This window comes from Chrysochloris asiatica, unplaced genomic scaffold (genome assembly GCF_000296735.1).
Source record: "Chrysochloris asiatica unplaced genomic scaffold, ChrAsi1.0 scaffold00083, whole genome shotgun sequence".
In the NCBI taxonomy this organism is placed as follows: Eukaryota; Metazoa; Chordata; class Mammalia; order Afrosoricida; family Chrysochloridae; genus Chrysochloris; species Chrysochloris asiatica.
In genome coordinates, this window is record NW_006408601.1 from 5957975 (window position 1) to 5985722 (window position 27748).

The 27748-nt window shown below is 39.4% G+C and overlaps 1 protein-coding gene across 5 annotated transcripts in view; it reads right to left on the minus strand.

Annotated features, from left to right (window-relative positions):
- Positions 1-27748, minus strand: part of SOX6 (SRY (sex determining region Y)-box 6) — a 691777-nt gene that overhangs the window by 15252 nt on the left and 648777 nt on the right. For 3 of the 5 annotated variants that reach the window (XM_006865784.1, XM_006865786.1, XM_006865787.1), the window contains 2 exons: positions 12322-12555; positions 9263-9479 (listed from right to left, as the gene is read on the minus strand). In XM_006865784.1, the coding sequence (XP_006865846.1) occupies positions 9263-9479; positions 12322-12555 (451 nt within the window). The remainder of the gene's footprint in view (positions 1-9262; positions 9480-12321; positions 12556-27748) is intronic. The other 2 variants (XM_006865785.1, XM_006865788.1) reach the window with 1 other exon arrangement.

Below are 27748 nucleotides of genomic sequence, written 5' to 3' on the forward strand. Positions count from 1 at the left end.
ACCAAGCACAAATTTACATGCAAAGCCAAAGATAAAAGAACTGAAGATTTTTACTAGTGTCTGCAATCTGAAATTGATCAAACATGCAATCAAGATGAATTGATAATTACTGGCAATTGGAATCCAAAAGTTTTAAACAAAGTAGAAGGGTCAGTCCTTGAAAAATATACCACTGGTGATAGAAACAACACAAGAGATCACATGATAGAATTTTGCAAGGCCAATTACCTATTCATTTCAAGTATATTTTATCAATAATATAAATGAAGACTACATAAATGAAATACATAGGAATAAAATCCACTCCATCTCTGCAAAGAGACAAAAGAGAAGCTCAAAATCAGTTAGAACAATACAGGGGTTGACAATCCATTACTCATATCCAACTTCACATGAAAGCTGAAGAAAATGAAAACAAGTCCACAAGAGCTAAAATACAATCTTAAGTACATCCTGCTAAATTTAGAAACCATCTCAATAATAGATGTGACACACTGAACACTAATGACTGAAGACCAAAAGAACTGTGGAGTGACATCATGGACATGAGACAGGAAGAAAGCAAAATGTCATTAAAAACACAGGAAAGAAAGAAAAGGCCAAACTGGATGTCAGGAGAGACTCTGAAATTTGCTCTTGAATATAGTGTAGTTAAGGCAAATGGAAGAAATGATGAACAAATAAAACTGAACAGAAATTTTCAAAGGGTAGCTTGAGGAGACAAACTAAAGTATTATAATGTGCACAGACCTGGAGTTAGAAAAACAGAAGGGAAGAACATGCTCAGAATTTCTCAAGTTGAAAGAACTGAAGAATTCAAATCTCAAGTTGTTCAAACATAACAATTGTGAGGATGGCACAGGACCTGGCAGTGTTTTGTTCTGTTGTGCGTACCGTCATTGTGAGTTGAAACACTCTTGAAACTTGAAGGCACCTACCAACAACAACAAGTGGGCAAGACACTGAGCAATGCACGAAGCATCAAAAGAAGATGGATGGACTACACAATCACAGTACCAAAAGGAATTGGTCAGCAGTCAAACATATCATGAGGTAGCACATGAGCAAGTACCGGTGGTGTTGAAGAAAGAAGTCCAAGTTGCACTGAACACTTGGCAAAAACAGATTTCCAGAATTGACAGAATATCAATTGAGATGTTTCAACAAACAGATGCAATGCTAGAAGTGCTCATTCATCTGGCCAAACGACTAGAAGAGATCATGTCTGTGCTCATTTCAAAGCTAGGTGACTCAACAGAATGTGGAAATGATTGAACAACATCATTAATACCAAATGTAAGTAAAATTTTACTGAAGATAATTAAAAATAATTGCAATAATACATCAACAGGAAATTAAAGCTGAATTCAGAAGTTCGTGTGAAATGAGAGATTTTAGCTGAGGTCGTCAGATGGATCTTAGCGGAAAGCAGAGAATAACAAGATGATGTTTACCTATGTTTTATTGACTATGTAAAGGTATTGAAATATATGGACCATAAGAAATTATGGCTAACACTACAAAGAACAGGAATTCCAGAACACTTAATTGTATTTATATAGAACTTCTACATAGACCAAGAAGAGGCAGTCCTTCCAACAAGGTAACTCAAAAATGGTAAAGGTGTGTGTCAGACTTCTATCCTTTCACCATACTTATTCAATCTGTATGTTGAGGAAATATTCTGAGAAGGTGGAGTATATGAAGAAAAATGTGGCATTAGGATCAGACGAAGACTCGTGAGCCTGTGATCTGTAGACGAGACAATCTTGCTCACAGAAAGTGAAGAAGAATTTCAGCACTTACTGAAGAAGATTAAAAAGACTACAGCCTTCAGTATGGATTATACCTCAACAATACCTCAACATAAAAACAAACCCCAAAATCCTCACAACAAAGTCTGGCCATGCAAGCACTTCCTATGTACCAGCAGTGGTACAGAGAACTACATCTGAAATGGCAAACTGTTGTTTAGGTTTTATGAGAAAAGACTGAAAAGCAAAAAACCTGAAATGCTCTAAAATTTGGTTCCATATGACTCCTCTTTTCCTCTTTCTTCAGATAGCTAAATGTTTTCATCCTTTGTTTCTCATGTCTTTGCTCAAATGCTACATTCTCAGTGAGGGTCTTCATGATCACTCTACTTAAAATTGCACCCCATCATCTGAAACGCCCCTACCCTTTCCTTAATTGACTTTTTTCCTAAGGTGTGTATGACTATTTGATATTCACTTATTCATTAATTGATTGATTGTCTCCCTCCACTAGAATTTAAGCTTAATGAGAACAGGAATTTTCAATAAGATAGTCCCAGAACCTAGACCAATACTCTATAAATGTCTCTTGAATACCAGGAATGAATAAACAAATAAGTGAATGAATGAACTAGTGATTCAGGAAAAAGAAAAACCTGGGTAATTTATCTTAGAAAAAATTATTGAAATTAGCTGGATGGGAGGGAGGGGGTGGGTAAAGGAGGGCTGGATGGGAGGGAGGGGGTGGGTAAAGGAGGGCTGTGAGAAAAGCATCTTGAGATGTCAGGGTGATTGTTCTCATCAATAAGAAATGTGCTCTAAGAGAGACCAAACAAGAAGATCAGAACCAAGCTACAAATGAGCAGAAAAGCAAGGCATGACTTAGTTAACAGAAAATAACTTACTAGCATTAGGAAAGGTTCTACAAAGGACCCAATTCTTTGGGGAAGTGTTGAGCTCTCTACCCTAAGAAAAGTAAGAGTGGCACTTGTAGACATAGACGATAGTTGGCTTTTTGAAATAGATGACTTCTATGGCCATTTCTGGAGTACTGGTGTGGTGTGGCACTGCGGGTTAATGCACTTGACGGCAAAATCGGTTTGAACTCTAAGGTCGGTGGTTCAAACTTATCAGTTGCTTTCAGGATCCCCTGTACAGGGTTGGAACTGACTCAGTGGCACTTAGCAACAACAACAAAATGGGCATTCCTAAGTTACAATGGATTCTTCAGATGCAAAAATCATAAACTAATTGTTAGGCTAATCTTGTTGTCTCATTGCCATTATCAACATGTTGTTGTTGTTAAGTGCTATCATGTCCATTGTGACCCATAGCAACCCTGTAGAGGGTTTCCAAGGAGCAGCTAGTGAGCTTGAACCACTGACCTTAAAGTTCAAATGACTTTACAGTCTGACACATTAGCCCACAGCACCACATCAACACTCCATTATCAACATAAAAAGAGGCAAAAAATTAAGCTAGCATAGTTCATTACTACCAAAGTCTGAGGAAACCTGGTTTCCAAGAGCTTCCCAAAGAGTGCCCTATCCTACCTAGCCAGGAGAAATCTCTAGGCTGACCTCCTTTAGTATTAATAATTTTCATATATGCTCCCATGTGTTCAGGCTCTTCTTCATGCTTTAACACAGTTAGCTTAACCCTCCTTTCCACCAGCCCAAAGCCTTTCCAAATCCCAAGACTCTTCCTCGAGAATGCTCAGTTGTTCTCTCTTCCTCTGTGCTTTACTTGCTCTTGTCCATAAAATCAAGATTAGTACTTTATTTTAACGTGTAGCACTATACGATGTATTCTGTATATGTGGGAGGGAGTGTATATATAACAAATGTTTGCTAATCTAATTGTGTATGTGTCTAGCATTCCATGAAAGCTTTTTGTATATAGAAATAATGCCTCATATAGTGTATTAATTTAGAATGCTGCTGAGCACACTGCTGATTCCAAATAAACCCTGGCCAATTGACTGAGTAATCAATTAACAAAATGAAAAACCAGCTAGCAAGCTCAAGCTTTGTCTACCAGAAGTTATTTTCCTAAAATTCATTTTTACTTCCTTTATAGATCAATTTGCAAAGTCAAAATTCAAACGCTGCAGTTTTCACAAACACAAATAGCTGGCAACTTTGGGGCTTTGCAAATAATGAATGTGCACACATCAAAACAAAAGGTATAGAAACTTGGAAATGTGTGTCATGCGGCTGATACAAGCAGAGATGGCTAACAGCCTTTATTTCAAGCCCATGTAAAGAGTACAATTTGACCATTGCGGAGGCCAGCAATGTTGCATGATTTTCAAATCACAAAAATATTTCTAGAGTGTTGTCCAGCTTTGCCAAATACAAAGGAACTAAAACATTTCTATTGGCCAAGTCCCATTGTTTGCTGAACCTTTAGGCCCTTTCAGGGTCTCTAAATGAAGGGAGTAAGGTTTATTTCATTAGGAGATAAACCTAGACATTACACTTGTCTGTAGTTGATACTTCAATAAGGAATAGAAATAATAGTAATATTTTTACTTTACTTATTGGCGTGCTTTATCTAATTTAGCCCCAGGAGGATAGTATCACTAAGGGGTCAATGAAAACAGTCGTTTGTCTATGCTAATTCAACTATATTTAGAAGCATCTCAGGGGCTTGATTCAACAAATTTTAGAATTCAGACCAAAGTGGGAAATGTTCAAATCACTTGTAGTACAACACGATAAAAAATCATTCTTTTAATACAATTAAAAATATATCTGTACATACAATTCTTTTTCTAGACTGCCCAACTCTACTTTAGAGTTGACCAGGTACCAGACATTGTTCTAAGGGCTTTATGAGCATTGATTTATTCAGGATTCACAAAGATTATCACCATCCCTAGGTACCGCAAGTTTAGCTGTTTTCCAAAGGTAAATGGTGAGCTCAAAGGAATGAAGATTACTACGTATTAGTTTTCAGAGCCAGTAAGCAGCACATATAGTGTTTGAACTGGAGTAAAGCTCCAAAACTGATACTTTAAACCAGGGGTGGGGAACCTTTTTTCTGCCAAAATTTATAACGTCATTCACGGGCCAGGCAAAATTATAAGCTTAAAAATTAGCCTTCTGTATGTGGTCAAACATTTAATGAACTTACCCCTAGGGTATGAATTTACCCCTGGTGTGCTGGCTGGAAGTGTGGTTGTCTTGGCAAGGCCACACCAAACGATTTTGAGGGCCTTTTATGACCCACAAGGAGCTCTGGTATTGTAGTGGTTATGAATCGATCTACTAATCTCAAGATCAGCAGTTCAAAACTACTATCGGTTTTGTGGGAGAAAGATGACTTTCTGTTCCTGTAAAAATTTACTGTCTTGGAAACCCTATGCGTCAGAACCGACTCCACGGCATACCACCACCACCACCATACGACCTATGGGCCAGACAGTCCCCACTCCTGGTCTAAGCAATGTGTAGACTTTAATTGGGTATGTGCAATTGTGAAAAGGACATGTGTTTCAGATTCAGATAAGCCTGGTTTAAACCGTTTCTCTGCCATTTATTTACTAGCTGTGTAGTCTCGGACAAATTATTTATCATCTCTGAACTTACGTATTTCAATCCTATAGTGGGAAAGATAGTATCATGTGAATTTGTCACATAGTCAACAAACTACATAATCCAGTCCATAAAGTATATGTAATCTAGTAAGTATTCAATAATTAAAATAATTTAGGTGCTATCAGGTTAGTTTCAACTCATACTGACCCCCGTGACAGAGTAAAGCTGCCCCATCCTGCAATGCTGACGGGAGCAGCTCACCGAGTCTCTCCCTTGTGGATGCACTAAGTGGGTTTGACCAATCAAACTCGCAGTTAAGCACTTGACCATTGTGTCACCGGGGTTCCTTATTAAAAATAGAGTCCCAAGTCCCAAGTTTATTATTTTATAGTTTCTGCATACTTCTCTATTCATTCACAAGTAGACTGTTGAAAAATAGTTTTAAATAAATTGAAACACACAAGTCATCTTCTTTTTGTAAAAGGTATCATTGTAGCGATATATGTACCTTAATGAATCTTTTTTCATTACTTACAAAATTCTGATACTTAACCTACCAACTGAAGGGGTTAAATGCAAGATAAGCATTAGCTTGAGTCCACTCCATGCTACTGGTATATTCACTTCATAACAGCTAAGTAGAAAACAACAAAACCCTGAACTCACCAGCTACCGTTGTATAGTCAGTAAAATGTACTACAACATTGGGCAATTTATGTAATTTTATTGGCTTGAAAGTTATGCATCTGTTCAAAATCAGCTATAAATATCGATTTTTGCCTCATCCCATCAAAAAGTCAATAGCAATCTTTGAGTTTCTTGTTTTTCTCCCTACTCCTCTCTGTAATAACCACGCTATCTATCAAATTTAGCAACGGAGAAAAAAATATTCTTGATCAGAAAATACTAACTTGGCTCTATATAACAAGTTATTACCAAAGTTAGCCATAGGATAATGGTCAGGATTTAAGAAGAAACAACAAAGGCATTTTGATCATCTGCCTATACTTCTGTAGCCCCCATTCCAGTTTAACACGACCCTCCCGCAAGATTAACAGGAACAAGATCCTTGGTCTATAAATTTCGAAGCGCCTTTGTTGCCATCATATATCACAATCAAAGACCAGCTCTTGCTCAAACGGTACAGCCACACTCATGACTGCCAGATTAGGACTAGCAGACAGATCTTAACACGGTGAAGACAGTTAAAGCTATCGTACTTGGGCATGGAGGCTCAGACATCTGAATTTGAACCTGTGCTTGTTCTCCTGATTCAGCACCAAACTCTCTAAGCTTTGACTTCTTGATCACATTTTGAGAATTACGTGATTTAATATATCTAAAATGCCTAGGATACAAGTAGGCACTCAATAGATTGTTTTACATGCCTTCTTATTTATGTGTTGAGATGTTTTGATCCAGAGCTGTTGTAAGGACCCCTTTTTGATAAAGAGGATCAAATTCAATAGCATCACTGCACTCTCATAAATTCAAGTAACTATCAGGGACCTAAAAAACCCCCTGTCATAGTCTTCTAGGCTAGAGCAAAGAAAATACACTATGTGTCATTAGACACACAGGGGACTAGACTGGGGAGCAGGGCCAGACTTAAGGACCTCAAATCTAGCTTTAAAATTTTTCTATTCCAAGTAGAAAATTGCACCTATTGGTGCAGTGGTTAAGTGCTTGGCTGCTAACCAAAAGTTCAGCAGTTTGAATCCAACTGCTCCATGGGAAAAAGATGGGGTAGTCTGCTTCTATAAAGATTGCAGGGTTAGAAACCCTATGGAGCATTTCTACTTGGTTCTACAGGGTAGGAAATGACTTGAATGGGTTTAGGTTTTGGGTTTATTCTCTATTTAAATTGAAATTGCACACAGTTTCAGGCACACACCAATAGGATTGAAAGTAGATGGTACCACACAATCTTAAGATTTTATTACCTATAAACACAGTGGAGTCCTGGTGTAGCGCTATGGGTTAATGTGCTGGACTGCAAAGTCAGTTTGAACCACAACATAAGTGGCTCAAGCTCACCAGTTGCTCCTTGGAAACCCTATGCTGGGTCACTATGGGTCAGAACTGACTCGATGGCACTGAACAACATCATCAATAACCACAGAACCTAAAGTACACTATGAACTGGTGATTTCTGGTAAGTCCTCTAACTATCATATGAATAGCTTAATTATATTGTAATGGTTTGTTTTTTTCCCTCTTTTTTGGCATTAAAAGTATTACTTTAAAAAATAAAAGCATTTATAATCTAGAGGATTTTGGTAGTCCTATTCTGGTATGATAGTATAGTGGTTACAAGTCGGGCTGCTAACCTCAAGGTCAGCAGTTCAAAACTACCAGCCATTCCGTGGGAGAAAGATGAGGCTTTCTGCTCCCATAAAGATTTACAGCCTTGGAAACCCTAGTACAGTGTCACTATGAGTTGGAACCGACTCCATGGCACACCACCACCACCACCATTCTGGTATGCCTTCATTTGTTGGGATCTTCCAATAATGAAGTGGGTTAGGCCTCTTTTTCCAGCAAAAAGTTTCTGCTACTATGTAAAGAAATCCACTGATTATCTAGGGATGTACATATTACATAATAATAATGACAGAAGTTGGTCTTATTCTTTTCCAAGCATTATATAAAGTCCATTTAAAAGGAATGCCTCATGGAGGCCTATAAGCTAGGTACTATTTGTTTTGGTTCCCACATTAAAAAAAAAAAAAAAAAGGAAGAGCTTAGAGAGGCTAAACACCTTGCCCAAGTAGGAGAGCAGTCTGTGTTTGAACCACGGTAGTCTTGGTGTGGCACTGTAAGAAAAGCATTGGACTACTAACTGCACAGCCAGCAAGTCAAACCCACCAGCAAGCCCATGCTCCTCTGAACAACATTCTAATGTACTGTATAGAATCATGACCCAGAACACCTTAATTGACTTTTTTTTCTCTTTGGCCTATTGACTATTCCAAATTAATGTTACGCTTTTAAACATGTGCTTCTGAAACCAACTTTTTGTTACAGCGGGTTATATTTTCAGTGTTTTTTAAAATAAATAGTGATTACTTCTCCTTCAAGGCACCTCTTTTCTCTATCTTTGAGATTTCTGTTTCAAACCTCTTCATACCAATCTGATTCCAGCTGCTCCTGGCCTGTGCCTCTAGGTGGCCCTCTGGTTGCCACCCCGACTGGACCTGTGTCCAGAGAGAGGTGCAGCACTACTGACTCTATGCCCTGGAATCTGCAGGCATCTGTGCCCCCACTTATCCTGACGACTGTGGTTATGAGGGGCCTCTTCTGAATGCAGACAGTCAGTCAGCCAAGTCGAAATTTATACCAGAAATCTATTACCTAATTTTTAAACAAAATGACATGAAATCTGACTTGAAGATATCAAAAACATGTCTAGTTTGTGATTGAAGCAAGAAAATCCACATTGTTACACTGCTCCCACCACAGAATAATTTACTGCAACAGGAGTTCTGGGTCCTAGGCCAAAAATGAGGCCCCCCAACCAATGTCAGGGTCAATTGTCTTGTGGTAAATCCCACAACAAAAGCAGACTATTGTGATTAGAGTTAGAAGCACCACCCGAAGACGTTGGAAAGCTTCTGGGGATTTCTTAGGGTTAGTTTTTTATTTTATTTTTGCTCCTTTTCTCCTTGTGTGTGTTTAAATAAACTACCAGAAACTCTGTGTGTGGGCACAGAACATCTTAGATGAATTGGGGAAACAATGAAAGGGGTGATCCGTTGGAATTGGAGTTACAGTTTTGGATTTCAGCAGGAGCCAGGCTGCAAGCCTGTGCACTTATGATTGAATGAGTTTGGGCTTTGAGTTGACCATAGTCAAGCCCCTTCAGTGTGGCACAACCTCCTCCCTTCCCCAACACACTGCACTAGCCATCTTGCCATTTCCTACAGGGAAGGGGAAGCCCAGGTGGTTACCTCCAGGGATACTTACCCCACAGTAAAGAACTGCCTCATTTCCTGTCTCCGAGACCTCATCAATTGCTTATATTCCCCGATGCGGAGCTTTTTGCCATCAACAATGCAGGTGCGTTTCGGTCGGGGCTTGTATTTATAGTTTGGGTACTTCTCTAAGTGAATCTTGCTTAGTCGGGCCTGCTCCTCATAATAAGGTTGCTTCTCTTGGTTGGACATGGATTTCCAGCGAGACCCTGGATGTAAAAACAGACTTTAAGTCTTCAAATGGCCAAAGTGACATATGCTAGGCATCGACCATTAAAAATAGATCTTGCTTTCGCTTCACTCACCTGTGCTCAATGTAGCTTGTATTGCCACACACCACTGAGTATTCACCTACTCTGTTAGACAGCAGAGTATAAAGAATACTTGTGTACATGCTGCATCAACTATGTTGTTTCTCTTATTAATTTAAAACTGATGTTACATACAAAATGTTTTCAAACATGTCTTGGCTACTTTAGGATCTTCTCCTATACCAAGGTTCTCCCCCACCTACATGTCTTTTCTAAGACAGTGTAAAAAATCTTAACTTGCTAAGCATACTTTCTAGAAGATGCTCACTCAGGGAGAGCCCTCTTGGTCCCAGAAATTCACATTTTGTATCTGGAGTGATGTTAGCCTTTGGTAGCATGTAAGCCACACATGTTGACATTCTTCTAGAAATTAAACCAGTGTGCACAGTTGTCTACCCTGGCCCAGGCTAATTTAAAACACCTAAACTCTACTTAACAAGTTATGGTTTTAGAACTAGAAGGCCCTGTTGCAATTATATATTCTATTTTCGAGTACTATATATGTTCGTTCTGAGCTGTACCAAGGAAATTACAGGCAGTCCCCAGTTTACAAAAGCTCTATTTACAGAATGCACATAATTGCCTTCTAATTTACATAAACTTGCCCTCACTTTGAAGCATGAAACCGACCCCTACTTGCAACAAATTCTTCTTTGCAATCACCTTTACTTGCTGCACATGCAACTTTTAAATCACTGACAAGGCTTCGAGCCTTTTCTTGCACTAAAGTCCAGCTAAGAACTATATGCACCTGTTTGGGCTTAGCCACAAATTCAACTTGAGGGCACACTTAGGAACAGATCTCATTTGTAACCTGGTGACTGCCTGCCAAAAAAAAAAAAAAAAAAAAAAAAAAAAAAAAAAAAAAAAAAAAAAAAAAAATGTATACAGGAAGAAGAAAAAGTATTCACTTCTCTAATATTGTTTATAAAGAATGATCTAAACACTTGACGAAGAAGGGATGTGTTTTTTTATATGTATCAAATGGCATTTTTGTGTCTTGCTGGTGAATAAAGCGGTAACAGCTGTGCTGACTGGAAGTTCGCTCTTCTTTAGTGGAGATATTTCATACATAAACAAGTAGAAAAGTTGGACAAATATTCTCTGTAGCCAGCAAGATCCTGGTTGTTTTAATAGCACATCCATCCATCCCTGTTCTTTCCTGATGGTTTTGCAAAAGTTGTGGCAAAAGTCTACACAGATAGACTTCTCTGTGGTCCACTAACTCTCATTGCTAAAAATCTAGTTAACAGAGAATTCTTGGTACTCTTGGAATGCATGTGCTGAGAACTTTACATTTTAATGAATACACTTACTATACTCCTAATAAATTTCGTTTTCACAGATTGCACACCAATAATATAGATTTCCCACAGCTGCCAAAATGGAAACAGAGAGACTCTATGCTCATTTGAAAACTTCCTTATGTTGCTACTAAAATAAAAGGAAAAAAAAAATGTATATTTGAGAGACAGATGAGAAACTTTTTTTTATAATGTCTTTAAATTATGAAAAACTAGGTAAGATACAAGAATGTCTAATAGGAAGGAACATTTCTGTTTGAAAGGCATTTTAAATTAGAAAGAATACCCTTATGCATCTCTCTTTAACTCTGAAAATAAAACCTCACTTTATGACATTTTTTAATCCATCTTGAGATTCAAAAGTCACAAGAAAAGATATTACTGCTATTCAATCTTACGTGTGTTGCAAATTTTCTTAGAGGTCACTGCCTCAAAATGTCTCAAAATCCAGTTAAATTATTTATACAGTGATAAAACATGTGTCTTTGTGTACGTCCAGATCACTGATATTTATTCAGGTTAAATATTTATTGCTTTTGAACAAAACATTTAAAAAATTAAAACCACAGTTTAAGTCTAATGTCTTTCAGCTTCTTAAACAGCTTCCTTTGAGATTTTGTCACATCATGACAGCCTAAGTTGAACAGTACCTTCTGTGTTTTTTCTTTTTAAGGAGGAAACATGTTGACTGTAATGCTGCATGTTGAATAAAATATGTTCAATATGTTCAGCACCATAATTCCAAACTGTATAATCTGCACTGGGTGAACTTTATACTATTAGAACAAGGCTTGAGTATAATCCTGAGAAACAGGAGACCCACTCTGGCAATTTACCACAGAATGGGCCTCTGCCCTGTGGTCTATGTGTTTAACTCACTGCTATGAAATTTGAACTAGTCATATCTTATTAAAGTGAATGTAGCTTTATTTTATAAGTTTTAAAGTTATCTTTAGAGGCACTGTTCTGCACTCCATGAATTTCACACCCTTTTGGGGCTCACTCCTAGTCCTTGAGGAGTTCTTTTAGTGGGGCACATGAACCCAAGCCTACTAAAGCAGAAAACAGCACGGTCTGTGAGTGTTTCCAAGACTTGGTAGCCACTTGCGATTTTAAGATACAGTAAGGAAAACGATAGAGCTTGTCTCCATGATCCTGTTTATCGGTGACCTCTCAAAGATGCCAAATACACAGTATTAACACATACTATTCATAGTTCTGTCTCTACACTCATTTTTTAGGCAGCCCAGTCCTGGCACCTGGTAGATGTAAATAATCTCTTAACTCTAAATGCTACATTTAGGGGCAGGGAATGCAGAGATTACAAAGACTTCAGGCTTCCTGCAGCACCTGACCAAATTGCATCTAACAGTCTCCTTTAGGAGTCTCATTATGCCCTTGTTTTCCCTCTGGAGCAGAAGAACTGCTGCACTCACCTAGTATTTTGCTAATGTTGGAGTTATGCATGTCAGGGAAGGCCTGAAGGATTTTCCTCCTCTCATCCTTTGCCCAAACCATGAATGCATTCATTGGTCGCTTGATGTGTGGCTCACTGCTGGCCCGGCCGCGGGCATCCCTGTAGACTCGTGCTTCAGCCACAGTGGCGCCTCCTGTTGGCCAACAATAATACTGCTGTAGTTTAGCTGCAGAGCCATTCATTGCTTTACTTCCTGTAATGTCAGGGCAGGTAGAACAAGATGGGTGCAAAGCATTATTATCCGGACAATGCAACACAACTTGCTGCCTGGTTCAGCTGTTTGTCCTTGGTCTAATTTCTAAGTGACCTCTTGGAAACAGAACACAGTTTCACATGACAGATTTATAGGTCCTTATGATGTAGGTCTCAATGGCAGATTGAGCAGAATCAATTATGCATGTTTTGCATGTACATTTACGAAGGAGCTGGGTGGTCAGGAAAAAGATGGCGGCAGTTCTACGCTTCCCTGTATAGTCAGCTGGAATCAGCACAATGGCAACAGGTTTAGCACGTTGACAGTAATTAATTCCATTAGATGATAAAGCAATGACTAGGCATCATTTTATATTAAACTTGCCCACTGTAATTCCTTCCTTTGAAAGCTGACCTTTAACCTCTCTTTTTAGTCTCATTCACCGAAACTCCCAATCACTTCAAACTGTATCTTTTCCTCCTTGCCTTTTCACACCTTACCTTGACTCATGCTCTTCTCACTGTCTGGAAGGACCCTTCTCTTTCTTTACAACAGTAAATCCCACTCATCCTTCAAATCTTATCCAAATAACTGGTGGATTTCATTAATGAAGCCAATGGAAAAGGTTAATAGATCAATTATTGTGAGCTACGCTTTATGGTGGTTATTAGAGACACAGACACTAAGAAGCCAGCCACTGCTTTTAAGACGTAACTGAGGGCAACTTTGAAGTAAACTAAGTGCCAACAGAGCATCTGATAGGATGATCAGCAAATGCTTCCTAGGAGAGGTGACGTCTCTGCTGAGTCTTGATAAATGAGTAGGAATTAGTGGGTGACTGGGAGAGTACAATCAACAGATGGGAAGGGTAACTCAGGGAAAGAAATGATGCAATGATGTTTCCCAGGCTGCCTTCATTCCTCTTTCCTGTCTACATGTGGCATAGTAATTACTTGTTCATGGGATTATCACCCTCTAACCTTTCTACCCCATCCCCAGGAATATGAAACTCATAAAGTTAGTGATTATGTTGCACTTGTTCTTGTAGTCCATAGATTCCTAACATAATATTCAATATTTATTAAATAAAAATCTGATTTTCAACTTAACATGCAAGGAGTAGTAAACTAAGAGATACTCATTTCCAGAATCTGATCTATTTTGTACTGTTGTTTAAGGTTAGTTCTTCAACATCTTCCTATAAAACTCTGTCTAAATTCCTTCTATTGTCTATTTTCTAGAATGAACCTGTCTTGAGAGTAGGAAACTAACTCTTGTACAGGCTCTATACTTAGGATCCAGTAAAGTAGTTGGCTCATGGAGTTTCAATTAGTAAAATGTGTTACATAAATGAATGAATGATCCGATGAATTCATGGAACTCTTGCTATGTGTTCATGCCCCCCACCTTTATGACACATAGATGCATGCTTTACAATGTGGTAGCTGTTGACTGTCGGTCTTACTAAAACGTCTTTGTCTAAATGCAAAGTGGTTGGACTGATCATCTCAGCCAAGGTTTAACTGCATAAACAGGAAAACCCACCCTCAAAAGCTTAGGAGCAAAATGTACATTAAAACAAACATTTTTATTTTTCTGGGAAAAAAAGTAAATCCTTTAGCTCAGTAGAGTTATTATACAGGAACAACATGACCCAATCAATCTCTGCCCCTTCTTCTCTATTTCTAGATATCTTGATTGAGTAGAAATTTGTGTCAAGGCTAGTAATAAATTAGAACATTAACGTGCACTATTATTTGGCAAATATGACCATCATATATTGCAAACAAAAGACAGGATTAAAAGGGCCAAACTGGCTAATACTGTGAATTCTTTTCTGAAGATGAAAGGGGGGTGGGGGTGGGGGAACAACTCTCTGAAGAAGATCATGTAAAAATAAAGAACATATTTTATAAACAGCCCTGTTCTAGGTCTACTTGACAGAACGATCCCTTATATGAAAATCTCCGATTCCAAGATGCATAACTAATATGCTACCTTTTTGCCACCATACCCACAGTACATTAATTTCATTTCAAATGCACTGACCTACAGGATAAATTGATTTCACTTTATGTGGCTTTGACAGCCATGTTTATTGTGCAGTGAAATGTAGTGTAGCTTCCAGCTGACAGTATCCATCAACATAGGGCAATATGCTGACTGCTGGGCCAGATGAAGGCATACATTACTCTGGAAGTGGAACACTCATTCAGATACGACCATGTCTTTTCCTGAGGATCACCATGGTAATTGATGATGCCCTCAGTGCCATGACTTTACAACTGACATGGATTCAGCAATTTATATACTTGCCTGCACACACAGAAAAGCAGACAGGTTTGTAGAGAATGTCAGGTGCAAAGACATTTCAATATTATTCTAAGTTATCTCCGATGCCCCAGGTGATTAACATTTGAGATCTGGCTTTACTGTCATAACTTTCTCTCTACCTCCAGCAAAACCGAATAGTCAACTCCCATTTATTGATCCACTTCAAATACATTTCATTGTAAAGGTGGTTGTTGTTAAGTGCCATCAAGTTGGTTCAGACTCATAGCAACCCTGTTCTAATAGGGTTTCTGAGGAGTGGCTGGTGCTTGAACTGCAAGCCTTGCAGTTAGCAGTCCAGTGCGTATCCTACAGTCTCACAGCAGGACTACTTCACTGAGAATGGAAAGTCTGAATTTCCTACAGACTAATAGGGAGTCCTGGTGTGGCGCTGTGGGCTAATGTGCTGGACTGCAAAGTCAGTTTGAATCACAAGGTGGGTGGTTCAAGGTCACCAGTCGTTCCTTGGAAACCCTATACAGGGTCAGTAGGAGTCAGAACCGACTTGACGGCATTAAACAACAAAGAGAAGATATAACTTAAGTTTTTCCAGATGAGCTGGGAAGAAGACCAAATTCACCATGATAGCCCACTGCCATGGAAATGCACTCCTGCAATTTCCAAAGAGGCCCCGTTCTCCCTAAACTCTAAGGGCTATGTGAATAAGTAAAATGAGTGTGGGCTTGTGTGTTCCTCTCTAAGGAGGAACTCTGGCTAATTCTATAACATGCTTAAATTCAGCAAATATTTCAGACATATTTTAGATGCGTCCTATATGGTGCTGGGGTGTACAAAGATAAATAATGGCTGTGCCTTGGTTTTAAATAGTTTGGCCTAGCAACGAAAAGAGACCTATAAATACAGCGTAAGTCCTAATAAAGGTAATATAAAGATATTGTGAAAGCAAAGAAGAGAAGCTATTAACACTGTTGGGGCAGACACCAATGAATGTCAGGGAGGCGTCAGAGAGGAAGTGGGGTTCACACCACATCTTACGGGAAGAATACGAATTCACCAGCACTTAGGACTGTGAAGGAAGGCGGTCCAGGTGGGAATGAAGGCACAGAGCTGCTACAAAAAACACAGTAGCTCTTGAGGGAGTGTGAAGGTGGCTATGCTTGAGCTTATGGGGAAAATGAAGGGGAGCTAAGGCATGAAATCAGAAGATTAAGTAGAACCTGAATGGAGTCCTGGTGTGGTGCTATAGGTTAATGCACTGGACTGCAAAGTCAGTTTGATCTGCAAGAGCAGTGGTTCAAGCTCACCAGCCACTCCTTGGAACCCCTGTACAGGGATGCTATGGGTTGGAACCGACTCAACAGCACTTAACAACAACAGATTGATAAGTACCTTAGATGTCAATCCAGGAAACTTTTAAGGTTGTGAAGCAGGGGAGTAACATGAACAAGTATGTATTAGAAGAGATAAAAAGATGGAAACTGACAAATTATCACTGACAAAGTCCCATTGACTACTAGTGAATAAAGAATTGTTAAACAGAGTTAATAATACCATCTCACATGCCCACTAAAACCTATGATTTGTCAAACAGAATGAATATGATATATGCAAAATATTGGCACGGAAGATCAAAAAACATCAACAGAAGGATGACCCAGATGGTGCAATTAGTTGATAAACCTGACACCTTAGATGATATGAACAAATTCCTTGAAAGAAACAAACAGCAAGTCTTCACTCAAGAACAAATAGAAAGTCTGAACAATCTTCCCACAAAGACAACTGCACACACAAATGTTTTTCCTGGTAAAGTCTATCAAATATGGAAGGAAAAAAGATAATAATCTTACACATAATCTTTCAGAAAGTAGGGAAAGAAGGAATACTTCCCAGGGAATTTTAGGAAGCTAGCATACCCTGACACAAACTTGAAGTTAAATACAAAAATTCTTATAGCATACCGAATCCAGCAATATCATAATACATCATAATTAAGTAGGATTTATCCAAGGAATGCAAGATTATAAAAACTGAGGAAACTTGGACTAAAAAGGCAATATACCATGTTCATGGACTGAAAGGCTCAATGTTGTCAAGATGTCATTTCTCAGCTATTTACCTATAGACTCACTCAACACAATCCCAGTAAAATTCCAAAAAAGTAAAAGTCTTTTTTTTAAAAAATTGGCAAGTTTAAATATGAAAAAGTAAAGCCATAAGAGCAACAGAAATAAACTTGAAGAAAGTTGGAGGACTCAAACTCTGCTATCATCACCTTTTGAAGAAAAATATGTACAATACATATATCTAACAAGAACTTGTATCCAGAATATACAAAGAATGTCTCCAAAAACCAACAAAAATGTAAACAATCTTAATTTTAAAATTGGCCTAAGACTTGAACACATGACAAAAGAAAATATACTTATGACCAATAAGTATATAGTTATTCATATCATTAGTTAACCAGGACAATGTAAATTCAATCCCCACTGAGATATCATTTAACACCCATTAGAATGGCGTACAAAAGTAAATGTTGGCAAAGATCTGGTACAACTGGATGTGGCCTGTACTGATGTGACATTATTAAGTGGCAAAACCCATTTTAGAAACAGTTTGACAGTTTTTTATAAAGTTAAATATACACTTACCTAAAGGAGCTCTAGTAGCGTAGTGGTTTAAGAATCGGGCTGCTAACCTCAGGGTCATCAGTTAGACACTACCAGTTGTTCCGCGGAAGAAAGATGAGGCTTTCTGCTCCCGTAAAGATTTGCAGCCTTGGAAACCCTGTACTAGCTAGGTTGCTATGAGTCAGAACCGAGTCCATGGCACATAATAACAACAACAACCTGCCAATTCTAAATGTTTATCCATAAATAGATTTATATATGAATACAATAACAGCTCTATTTGTAATAGTCCCAAACTGGAAACATGTGGAGAATGGGTAAGCAAGTTGTGGTATATCCACATATTCGGGTACTGCTGCTGCTGCTGTTAAGTACTGTTGAGTCAGTTCTGACTCATAAGGGCCCTGTGTAGGGGTTTCCAAGGAGCACCTGGTGGGCTTGAACCACCGACCTTGTTGTTTGTGCAGTCTGGTGCTGATCCTACAGCTCCATACCAGCATGTCCACTAAACAGCTGCTCTGGTAGCGTAGTGGTTACGAATCGGGCTGCGAACCTTAAGGTCAGCTGTTCGAAACTACCAACCGCTCCGCAGGAGAAAGATGAGGCTTTCGACTCCCGTAAAGATTTACACCCTCGGAAACCCTGTACAGGGTCGCTATGGGTTGGAACCGACTTGATGGCACTTAACAACAACAACAACATAAAGAAAGAGAAAGCAAGAACAAGAGAGAGAAGGCGTGAGGAAGGGTCAGAGGGAGGTAGGAAGGTACGGAGAGAGAAAAGGCCAAATAACCAAACTAAAACAGGAAAGCAACAAATTTCGCAGCAACCAGAAAAATCAGTTTGTTTTTTTTTTAAATATGTGAATTCATGAAGATGGTCTTGTTTACCAAATGAATTATTAAGAAGCGCAAAATGCCATCACTTGCTGCTTACTGATATAGAGAGTCATGCACATGTAGACGAGTGAGGTGTGTGACAGATTGTTGACAAGGTATTTCAGACTATCTCACTCTATCAATAGAATATTGATTCTCCTGTGTGGGTTTTGAGAAAAAAGTTACAAGATGCATCTGATAATCCCTCGGTTAGGCTGGAGTTCCTGGGTGGTCCAAATGGTTAACAAGCTCAGCAACGAACCAAAAGTTTGGAGCTTCAAGTGCACTCAGAGGCACTCAGGAGAAAGGCCTGGAGATTAACTTCCCCCAAATCAGTCACTGAAAGCCCTGTGATCACAGTTCTGCTGTCACACACATGGGGTCACCATGAGTTGGAACACAATTGACAGCAACTCTTTTTTAGTTTGTGTGTGTGCGGGGAGGGGGAGTGTATCTTGGGAGCTAATAGAGAAAAAGGAATCCCTTTGTGGCGCAAATGGTTAAGCATTTGACTACTAGCTCAAAGAATGGAAGTTCGAATCTGCCTAGAGGCACTTCAGAAAACAGGCATGGTGATGTTCTTCCACAGTGGCACAGCTTTGAACACGCAGTGGAGCGGACGGTCCCACTCTGCACACAGGGTCCCCATGACAGGGAATTGACTGGATAAAAACTAATCAAAATAAAAACAGCAACCAGATAAAATGATAATTAGAGCAGAAGATGAAGACATTTCAGGAGAAAATATGAAAAATTAAGAAAGGATGTTCATATTCTATATTATTGTTAAGTGCTGATGTTGTTAAGTACCATTGAGTCAATTCCGACCCATAACGACCCTGTATAGGGTTTCCAAGAAACAGCTGGTGAGCTTGAACCACCCACCTTGCAGTTTAAATGACTTTGCAGTCTGATGAATGAGCCCACAGCAGTTTTTTTCCACCGGTGTTTATCTCCACAAAGTCTATCTTAATATGCTGTTGTTAAATGTCATCGAGTCTGGTGAGTTTGAACTGCTGACCTTGTGGCTCATAGTCCATAGCTGATGCTACAGTGCCACACCAGGTTCTTAATATTGTTATTGTTAAATGCCGTCAAGTTGATTCTGACTTATAACTACCATGTGTAGGGTTTCCGAGGAGCAGCTGGTAGTTTTGAACCATCGACCTTGCAATTCACAGTCCAGTGCAGAACCTACAGTGCTACACCAGGACTCCGGTTCTCAATATTGAACATGTCGACTTCACTGTGTTGAAAAAATGGCTGACTGTCTATATGATTATAGGCGCCTTCTACTAAACTTCTCATTCCCATTTACTGCCAGAATGTGGACTTACTTTCATTATAAAAAAAGCTGCTTGGAATTCACATTTGATTTTCATGTGTGTGTGTTAAAAGGATTTGACTAGTCTAGTGGTTTATTTGGCAGGAGAACATATTCCATGGCTGAGCAAGAGCCTTACTCATTATAGAAGTGATGGGTTCATCTTCTGAGAAGATGGTATGCCAAGAGTGGAGAGTATGGTTTGCTTTTCTATGCCTTTGTAGAAAATTAGCTAAGCAGGCTAGCAAAGGCAACCTGCTTATAATGAGCGGACTTATGTAGAGAAGGCGTAACTAACAGCCAAACGCAACATATGGATGCAAAGTTCTTCTGGGTTTGAGAGAGGTTTTAAACAAGAAAAAAGGAAAGAATAGAGCAAGAATTAAACAATTACTTGTGGTACTTCAATTAAGGTGTTCAATCCTTTTTTTTCCAGTATGGGGAAAGACAATAGATAAACTGTCATTTCTGTTTTCATCCTAAAGTTCTTTAACGCACGAAAGCAAATATTCTATTTCCCTTGACTATCAAGCCTGTCTGCATCAAGAAAATCTCTGAATCAACAACATATATGTATGTAGACAGATGGACGAATGGATGTTGTTGTCATGTTGAGTGCTGTCAAGTCGGTTCCGATTCATAGCCACCCTGTATAGGGTTTTCTGAGGAGCAGCTGGTGGATTTGAACTGTCAACCTTGCAGCTAGCAGTCCAGTGCTTATCCTACAGCAGACTATGTAATGTACACATATTTTTTCCCTGTAGGCAATTTGGAAACAGACATTTCAATAGTCAGAGTGCCAAAGTAATTCTCCAAAGAGCCGTTTTTCCCTTCTTGATATGCTAGAGCAGAGGTCAGTTTCCACAGGAACACTGGGTATGTGAAGCAATTTTGCAAGCAATACGATTTACAATCTGCTTTCAGCGAATGTTGTTCTTGTTGTTCAGTTCTGTCAAGTCAGTTTCAACTCATAGTGACCCTGTATAGGGTGGGTTTCCAGGAGGGCTGGCAAGTTTGAACCACCGACCTTGCAGTTCAAATCAACTTGGTGAGCCAGCACTTTATCTACAGAGCCACAACATCTTGATTATCTTTAGAATTCTTTGAAATGGTTAAGATGGTAACTATCCCTCATCACTGTATAGATAAGGGAGCAAAGGCCCAGAGAGGTCATGTGACTTTCTTCTGAAATAATCAATTGCCAGCTCTGGCAGCACAGTGGTTATGAGTCGGGCTGCTAATCTCACAGACAGCAGTTTGAAACTACCAGCTGTTCCACAGGAGAAAGATGAGGTTTTCTGCTCCCGTAAAGATTTACAGCCTCGGAAATCCTATGTGGGGGTCACGATGGGTTGGAATCGACTCCACGGCATGTAACACCAACAAGTATAATAGCTTAGGAGTCCTGATGTGGTGCTATGGGTTAATGTGCTGGACTTTATCCATAAGATCGGTGGTTTAAACTCACTAGCCCCTCCTAAGAAACCCTATACAGGGTTGCTGTGGGCCGGAACCAACTTGATGGCACTTAACAGTAAGAACAACAAAACCCCATAGAGCAGTTCAACTCCATTCTATAGGGTCACTATGGGTTGTATTAACTTAGCAATAGTGGATTTGGTTTGGTGTTAATTAGGAGTCCTGGTGTGGTGCAGTTAATGCACTGAACTGCAAAGTTGGCAGTTCAAGCTCACCAGCTGCTCCTTGAAAACCCTATACAGGGTAGCTCTGTGTCGGAACCGACTCAACGGCACTTACCAACAACAATACTGGAGCAGAAGCCCTGATATGGTGGTGTAGGATAAGCACTGAATTGCTAACTGCAAAATCAGCAGTTAAAACCCACCAGCCACTCTTGGAAACACACAACAGCAATAAGGAACAGGCTCAGAGTGAGAATGGAGGTCTTCTGACTTTCAGTCTAGAGAATTTCTCCTTGCACCAAAGTCGCCCCAGTCTCAATGATCTGAAATAACTCTTGATTTTCAAAGCCCACCATCCCTTGTCTGGAACTTCACTTTGCCCCTGCAACCCCATAAGGATGCCACTTCGCTGCACAGCTAGGCACATTAGAGGAACACAATACCAGTTATGAAGTCCAATGCCACTGTCTAATTGGTCTCTGAACTACTGCCCCACCAAAGATGCAAGGGCATGCAAAGAAAGCGCTAAGGACTGGACTCATAGCAGAAATGAAAATGATGCTTAATTAATGCATTCCTTGGCTGTAGGATTAGGAACAAGTATCTTGCAGATAAGCCTTCTATTTTTTTCTATTAGAAACTCCATTCTCTTTAAAAGATCAACAAGAAGAACCAAAAGGGAATTCCCTAAGGTCAGCTCTGAGGAAACATAAACCTCTAATTCAATAACTCAGCTACTGCTCTGAAAAAAGGCTTTATTATTGCAACATCCATGTGGAGCCAATTGGACATTAATGACTAATCAATCCCTCCCCTTTCTATTCTACTTAAAGTGTCACAAACCATGTTTAGATTAGCCCATTTCCTGCTTAGGATTGCTCAAGATGTCTTTTGTTCTTTCAGGACCGGTCTGATGGAGGCAGCTTAAACAAACACACGACCGGAGTGGCGCAGGAGTTATAAAGTGCCATATGTGAATGAACAAAGGGGCTATACTAAAGCCTTTTGTGGTATTTGTTAATGTTTTTCATCTGAGCTTAAAAAGGCTTAATGACTTTGTGGTGAGCTGATGCATGTGGCTCGTGGCTTTGCAAAATGAAGGAAATTCTAACCAGTGATATACCAGTCTGTATTTTCAGGAGGCTTTTTGCATTCAGTTTTGGTGCCAGTATTTACATTTAAAAAAAAAAAAAAATCTCAAGTTACAATTGCTTTACACAGATAGTTAAACAGACACTTTATCTTTTTTCTACTATATTCACTATATCTACCAAGCACTTAGGAATTCTTTATTTTAAGGACCTTAAAGTAGCAGAGTGCATCAAATATTCCACTTATTATTATATACATTTTATGTATGTATAGGAGGAAGGCTTATAAGCTGTTGAACCCAGGCAAAAAAAAAAAAAAGGACCATATAAGTTTGTAGCTTGTACCAGAGACCACTGGGACAGAAAGAAGACAATATTAGGGTCTCTTAAATTTTCAGGAGAACCAAGGCTAGGGTTCAAGCAGATTGTCTTAGAGAATAGAGAGGCTGGTAAAAAGCTGGTAGAGTAAATAATTCATGTTGTTCAGCAGTTTCTGGCTTCACCCAACCCTACCTACTACCCTAGACTCTGTGAAATTATGTAGCACAAACCAAGATGACGTAAATCTCAGGATTAGTTTACAAAGATACTACTAAATCCATCTTCTCATTTCCACCAACATCACCCAGCATTTGTTATGAATTTTCACTGTCTCTTAGCTGGACTCTTGTCTTACTTCCAATTTTTGACATTAGCACCCTCACTCAGCTCTCAAAAGATTTACAGCCTGGGAAACCCTATATAGGGCCGTTATGAGTCAGAACCAATTCAAAGGCATTTAACAATAACAACAGCCCTCCCTTCAATATCACTCCTAATTTCAACCAGGATGAGCCATCAAAGATGCAATTTTGACCTTGCCACCCCTATATTTAAGTATTCAGTGATTTCCTGACACCCTCAAAGAAGTCCAAACTCTTCAGCGTGGCAAACAGGGCTCTCCAAGACCTTGCTATATACCTGTCACTGCAGTTGGTTACTGTGCTTGGGAACGGGTTCCCTCCATGCAGAGAGCTCTGTCCACCTGGCAATCACTCATTCTTTAAGACATCTCTGGGATCATCTTCTCCAGGCAATTCTGACTGGTTGTCAGGTTGGACAAAGTATTCCTGTCTCCCATGGCAACTTTACATACAACTACCTTACTAGTGACCATTTTTCACACAAATGACCAGTCGTACGAGCCCAAATTCTTCACTGCACTGTGTACCCCGACGACAGAAACTGCATGATACCCTCCATCTAACTCATCAGGTCTAGTACACAGGCTGCCATAGATTAACAAGCACTCAAATGTTTGTCAAGTTAGCAAAGAACAATGGACATTTCAATAGTAATCATTCAGATGGCGACTCAGATGTCCACATGCTGCATTAAACCTCCTGCTGTCAAGCCAGTTCTGACTCATAGCGACCCTGTATAGGGTTTCCAGAGCTGTAAATCTTTACGGGAGCAGAAAGAGTGCCGGTGAGTTTGACCTGCACCAAACTCACCTTATGGTTAGTGGTCCACAGCTTATCCTAAGTACCACCAGTATTCCTCTACATGCTGTGTTGTTATTGTTGTTGTTAAGTGCCTGCCGTCAAGTCAGTTCCGACACATAGCAACCCTGTATAGGATTACCAAGGAGCAGCTGGTGATTTGAAACTGACCTTATTGTCCAGTTTGTGGTTCAAACTGACCTTATGGTCCAGTGCTTTATCCTAGAGTGCCACACCAGGACTTCACATGTTGTGTTGTTAAGTGCCATTGAGTCTATTCTGGCCCATAGCAACCCTGTATAGGGTTTCTGAGGAGTGGCTGGTGAGCTTGAACCACTGACCTTGCAATTCAAACTGACTTTGCAGTCCAGTGCATTAACCCACAGTGCCACACCAGGACTCTGGGAATTTTAGAAAGCATGCTTAGCTTAAGTCCTATTCTGTTTCTTACAATTTATTAAATGCCTTGCCTTGCTTGAGGCATCTGTAAAATAAAAATGGCTTTGATGGGAAAATGTACCTATAGTTGTTTGGAGACTTAGATATCATGAGTTCTAATCTTATTACTGACTTGCTACATTGGATCATTTTGATATCCCAGCTTCCCATTTACAGGCAAACCTTGGAAGGGAGGGTCGTCCAAGTCTGACGTTTTGGGAGAAATGAAATCTGAAGATTACTTAAATGCTATAGTGTATAAATAGCTATAACTGATGCATACATCCAAACAATATGATGGGACTTTCCCTGGATAGCAAAGTAATTATAAAACAGACACTACACGTTAATAGAATTAGAGAACATTAATATGGGAGGGATTTTAAGGATCTTTTAATCCACACTCCTCATTTTGCATAACGAAACTGAGGGTTAGAGAGTCTCAAGTAAGCTGCCCAAGTTTCAGTTAGAAAACGGCCAAATGATAATGGAACTCCAATGTGACTGTCTCCAAAGTTTTACATTTGTCACCAGATGAATTTCTCAAATGATCCACTGAATATCCACAAGCCTTTTAAAACTCTTACCACAATGAATCTGACTGGTCTCGATTCTCCATTTCATTTCACTTGTTCCAGGGAATCTGTCTTTTATTGGAATGGGAGAATCAGATATGGCTGTGGTAGAAACAATACTTTTTTAAGGTTACGAATTGGGCTGCGAGCCACAAAGTCAGCAGTTCGAAACTACCAGCCGCTCCGCGGGAGAAAGATGAGGCTTTCTGCTCCCATAAAGATTTACAGCCTCGGAAACCCTGTGTAGGGTCGCTATGAGTCGGAACCGACTCCACGGCACTTAACAACAACCACAACAAGGATATGGAAATATAGTATTAGGGAGACATGGCTCAAAGATTTTTGACAACCAGTCCAATTTTATGAGTCATTAAAATTTCTTTGCCCTGAGGATTGGGTGAAAGTATTTGAAAGGTACTAGAGTGGTGTGGCACTACAGGATAAGAACTGAATCTCAAAGTCTGTTAGAACCACAAGGTCGGCTGTTCAAACCCACCAGTCACTCCTCGGAAACTCTATACAGGTTCTGTATGAGGCGGAACTGGCTTGATGCACTTAATAATAATGGTAGAACCTGGAATCCTGGTATGGCACTGTAGAATAGGCATTGAATTGCTAACCACAAGGTCAGGTTGCTGATTCAACCCATTAGCCATTCCTTGAAACTATCTACAGGGTCGCTATGAGTCAGAACTGATTTGATGGCACAAGAGCAGCGAAAGTGAAACCTGTGAAAGCCGGAACCCGCAGATGGCAGAAACCACTCAAAGAAGAAAAATGCAAATGTTTTCTACTAAAGCAACAAAAAGCGGTAAGATTGCACCCTGTGGAAGGTGGAAAACCAAGGTAGTCCTATAGATTTCCAGCTCTCACAGGTTTCAGTGTAATGTACTTTATTTTTTTTAAGTTTACAAGTTTCTAGTTTTTATTAAATGTATGTGTTTTCACAAATGCCACCAATTCAGTTATGTCATTTTGGAGAAAAAGTAGAAGTGATACAGCTCGGATGCTAAAAAGAGAAATCTGGGTTTTAATTGGTAGATTGGATTTTTGCTAGCTGAATAACTTTGGGAAGATTATATTCTTTCTCTAAACTTTCATTTCCTATCCCATTTCTACTTTGTAGAATCTGTGAGGATTAAATTGTAATACATGCAAGTTTCCTAGCAGACTGACTGGGGGCCCCAGTAAACACTCAGAAAACAATAGTTCACGTGATAATGACAACAAAAGTAGAAGAATCTATTCCAATACCAGCAACCTAGCAAATGCTTACCACATACGTGTTCCCTTTCCCATCTTTCTATATACCTGAATGATGATCTCTACGGTTACAGTCCTGTTCCTAATAGCAATTTAAAAATGAACCCACAAGTCAGCTAAAGAGTACATGTTGTTCCTTATTGGAGCCTTTTTTCTGCCCAAATGTTTTAAAAACATGTATTTCAAAAGGGTTATAGAACTAAAATGTAATGAATACACATAAGGATCAATCAAGAAAGACCATCTCATATCTTCCAGCCTCCCATATGTGAGAACATTAGCCAGACGATGCAGCCTATTCAGAGCCAGAAAAAAGGGAGAGACCATTATCTTGTGAATTTATATACCAGCTTCTTATAAATGACCCAGTGGGCTGACAAAGGATTAGGATTGTTGACTATGAGGCTGTCATAGATGGAAAGCATACAAGTTCCGAGACATTTGGAAGTTGTTTTTCTTTCTTCCCTTAGTAACAACTCTAACTCTTTAACAGGGAGTGGGCAGGATCCTTTCTGTCTTCATGTAGGATCAACCATCCCACAGCATAAGAAGACGTGATTTTTCTGCCATGAGAGTAAAAAATACAAGAGGATTATAAAAAGTGTATGGGAAAATGCCATTATATTTTAATTTCATTTTTCCACACTTTTTGAAGCCCCTTCATCTATGTTGAAATTAGTAAGCTTCAATGTATACTTTTAGTATAAATTGAAAATGGTTAAGTAGACTTCTTTTTAAAGTCTTTTCTCCAGGGTTGAGACTTTGTATCTTTGAATTTAAGTTCACAATTAACTTTTTGCAGCCTGCTCTTAAACTTCTGGTATGGTGCTGAAGAATAAGTGCAGAACTGCAAGGTCGGGTGTTCAAACTTACCAGTTGCTCCTTGGAAACCCTGTACTGGGTCGCTGTGAGTTGGAACCAACTCGATGGCACTTAACAACAACAACAACCAAAACATAACAGTCTACCTTCCCACTGCTGTGGAGTTGATTTTGATTCATAGCAACTTTATATAGGGTTTTCAAGGCTGTAAATCTTTACAGGAAGAGAAAGTTTCATCTTTTCTCTCCTGGAGCAGCTGGTGGATTTGAACTGCTACATTATAGTGCAAATGCCGACAGATTCTTACACCACCTCTTCTTTCTGGTACTATGACCCAAAGCAATGGGGAAAAAATCAAAAACAAAAACACTCTCCTAAGTGAGAGACTAATTTTTAAGGCAATGATCCATCAGAGCAGGCAAATGAAAATCATACATACATGAATAATATATTCAGAAAGAGAAGTTATTTTTAACAGGATCAGAATGAAAACCCTCCTAACACTTGCTCAGCTTTCTCATGATGTCAATGGACATATACCCAGTTGAACACCCTCTCTGAAAGGATATTAAAGAGAACAGAGGAATCAAGACAGTAATAGATCTCTAAGATCAACGTATCTATTAGTTGGTTTTCCATCATTCTTAACCTATGCAATTCCAAAGAGAGGTGACCCAACGGAATGTGGAAATCATCTGACAATCTCTTTGATATCTCATGCAAGGAAAGTTTTACTAAAGGTAATACAGAAAC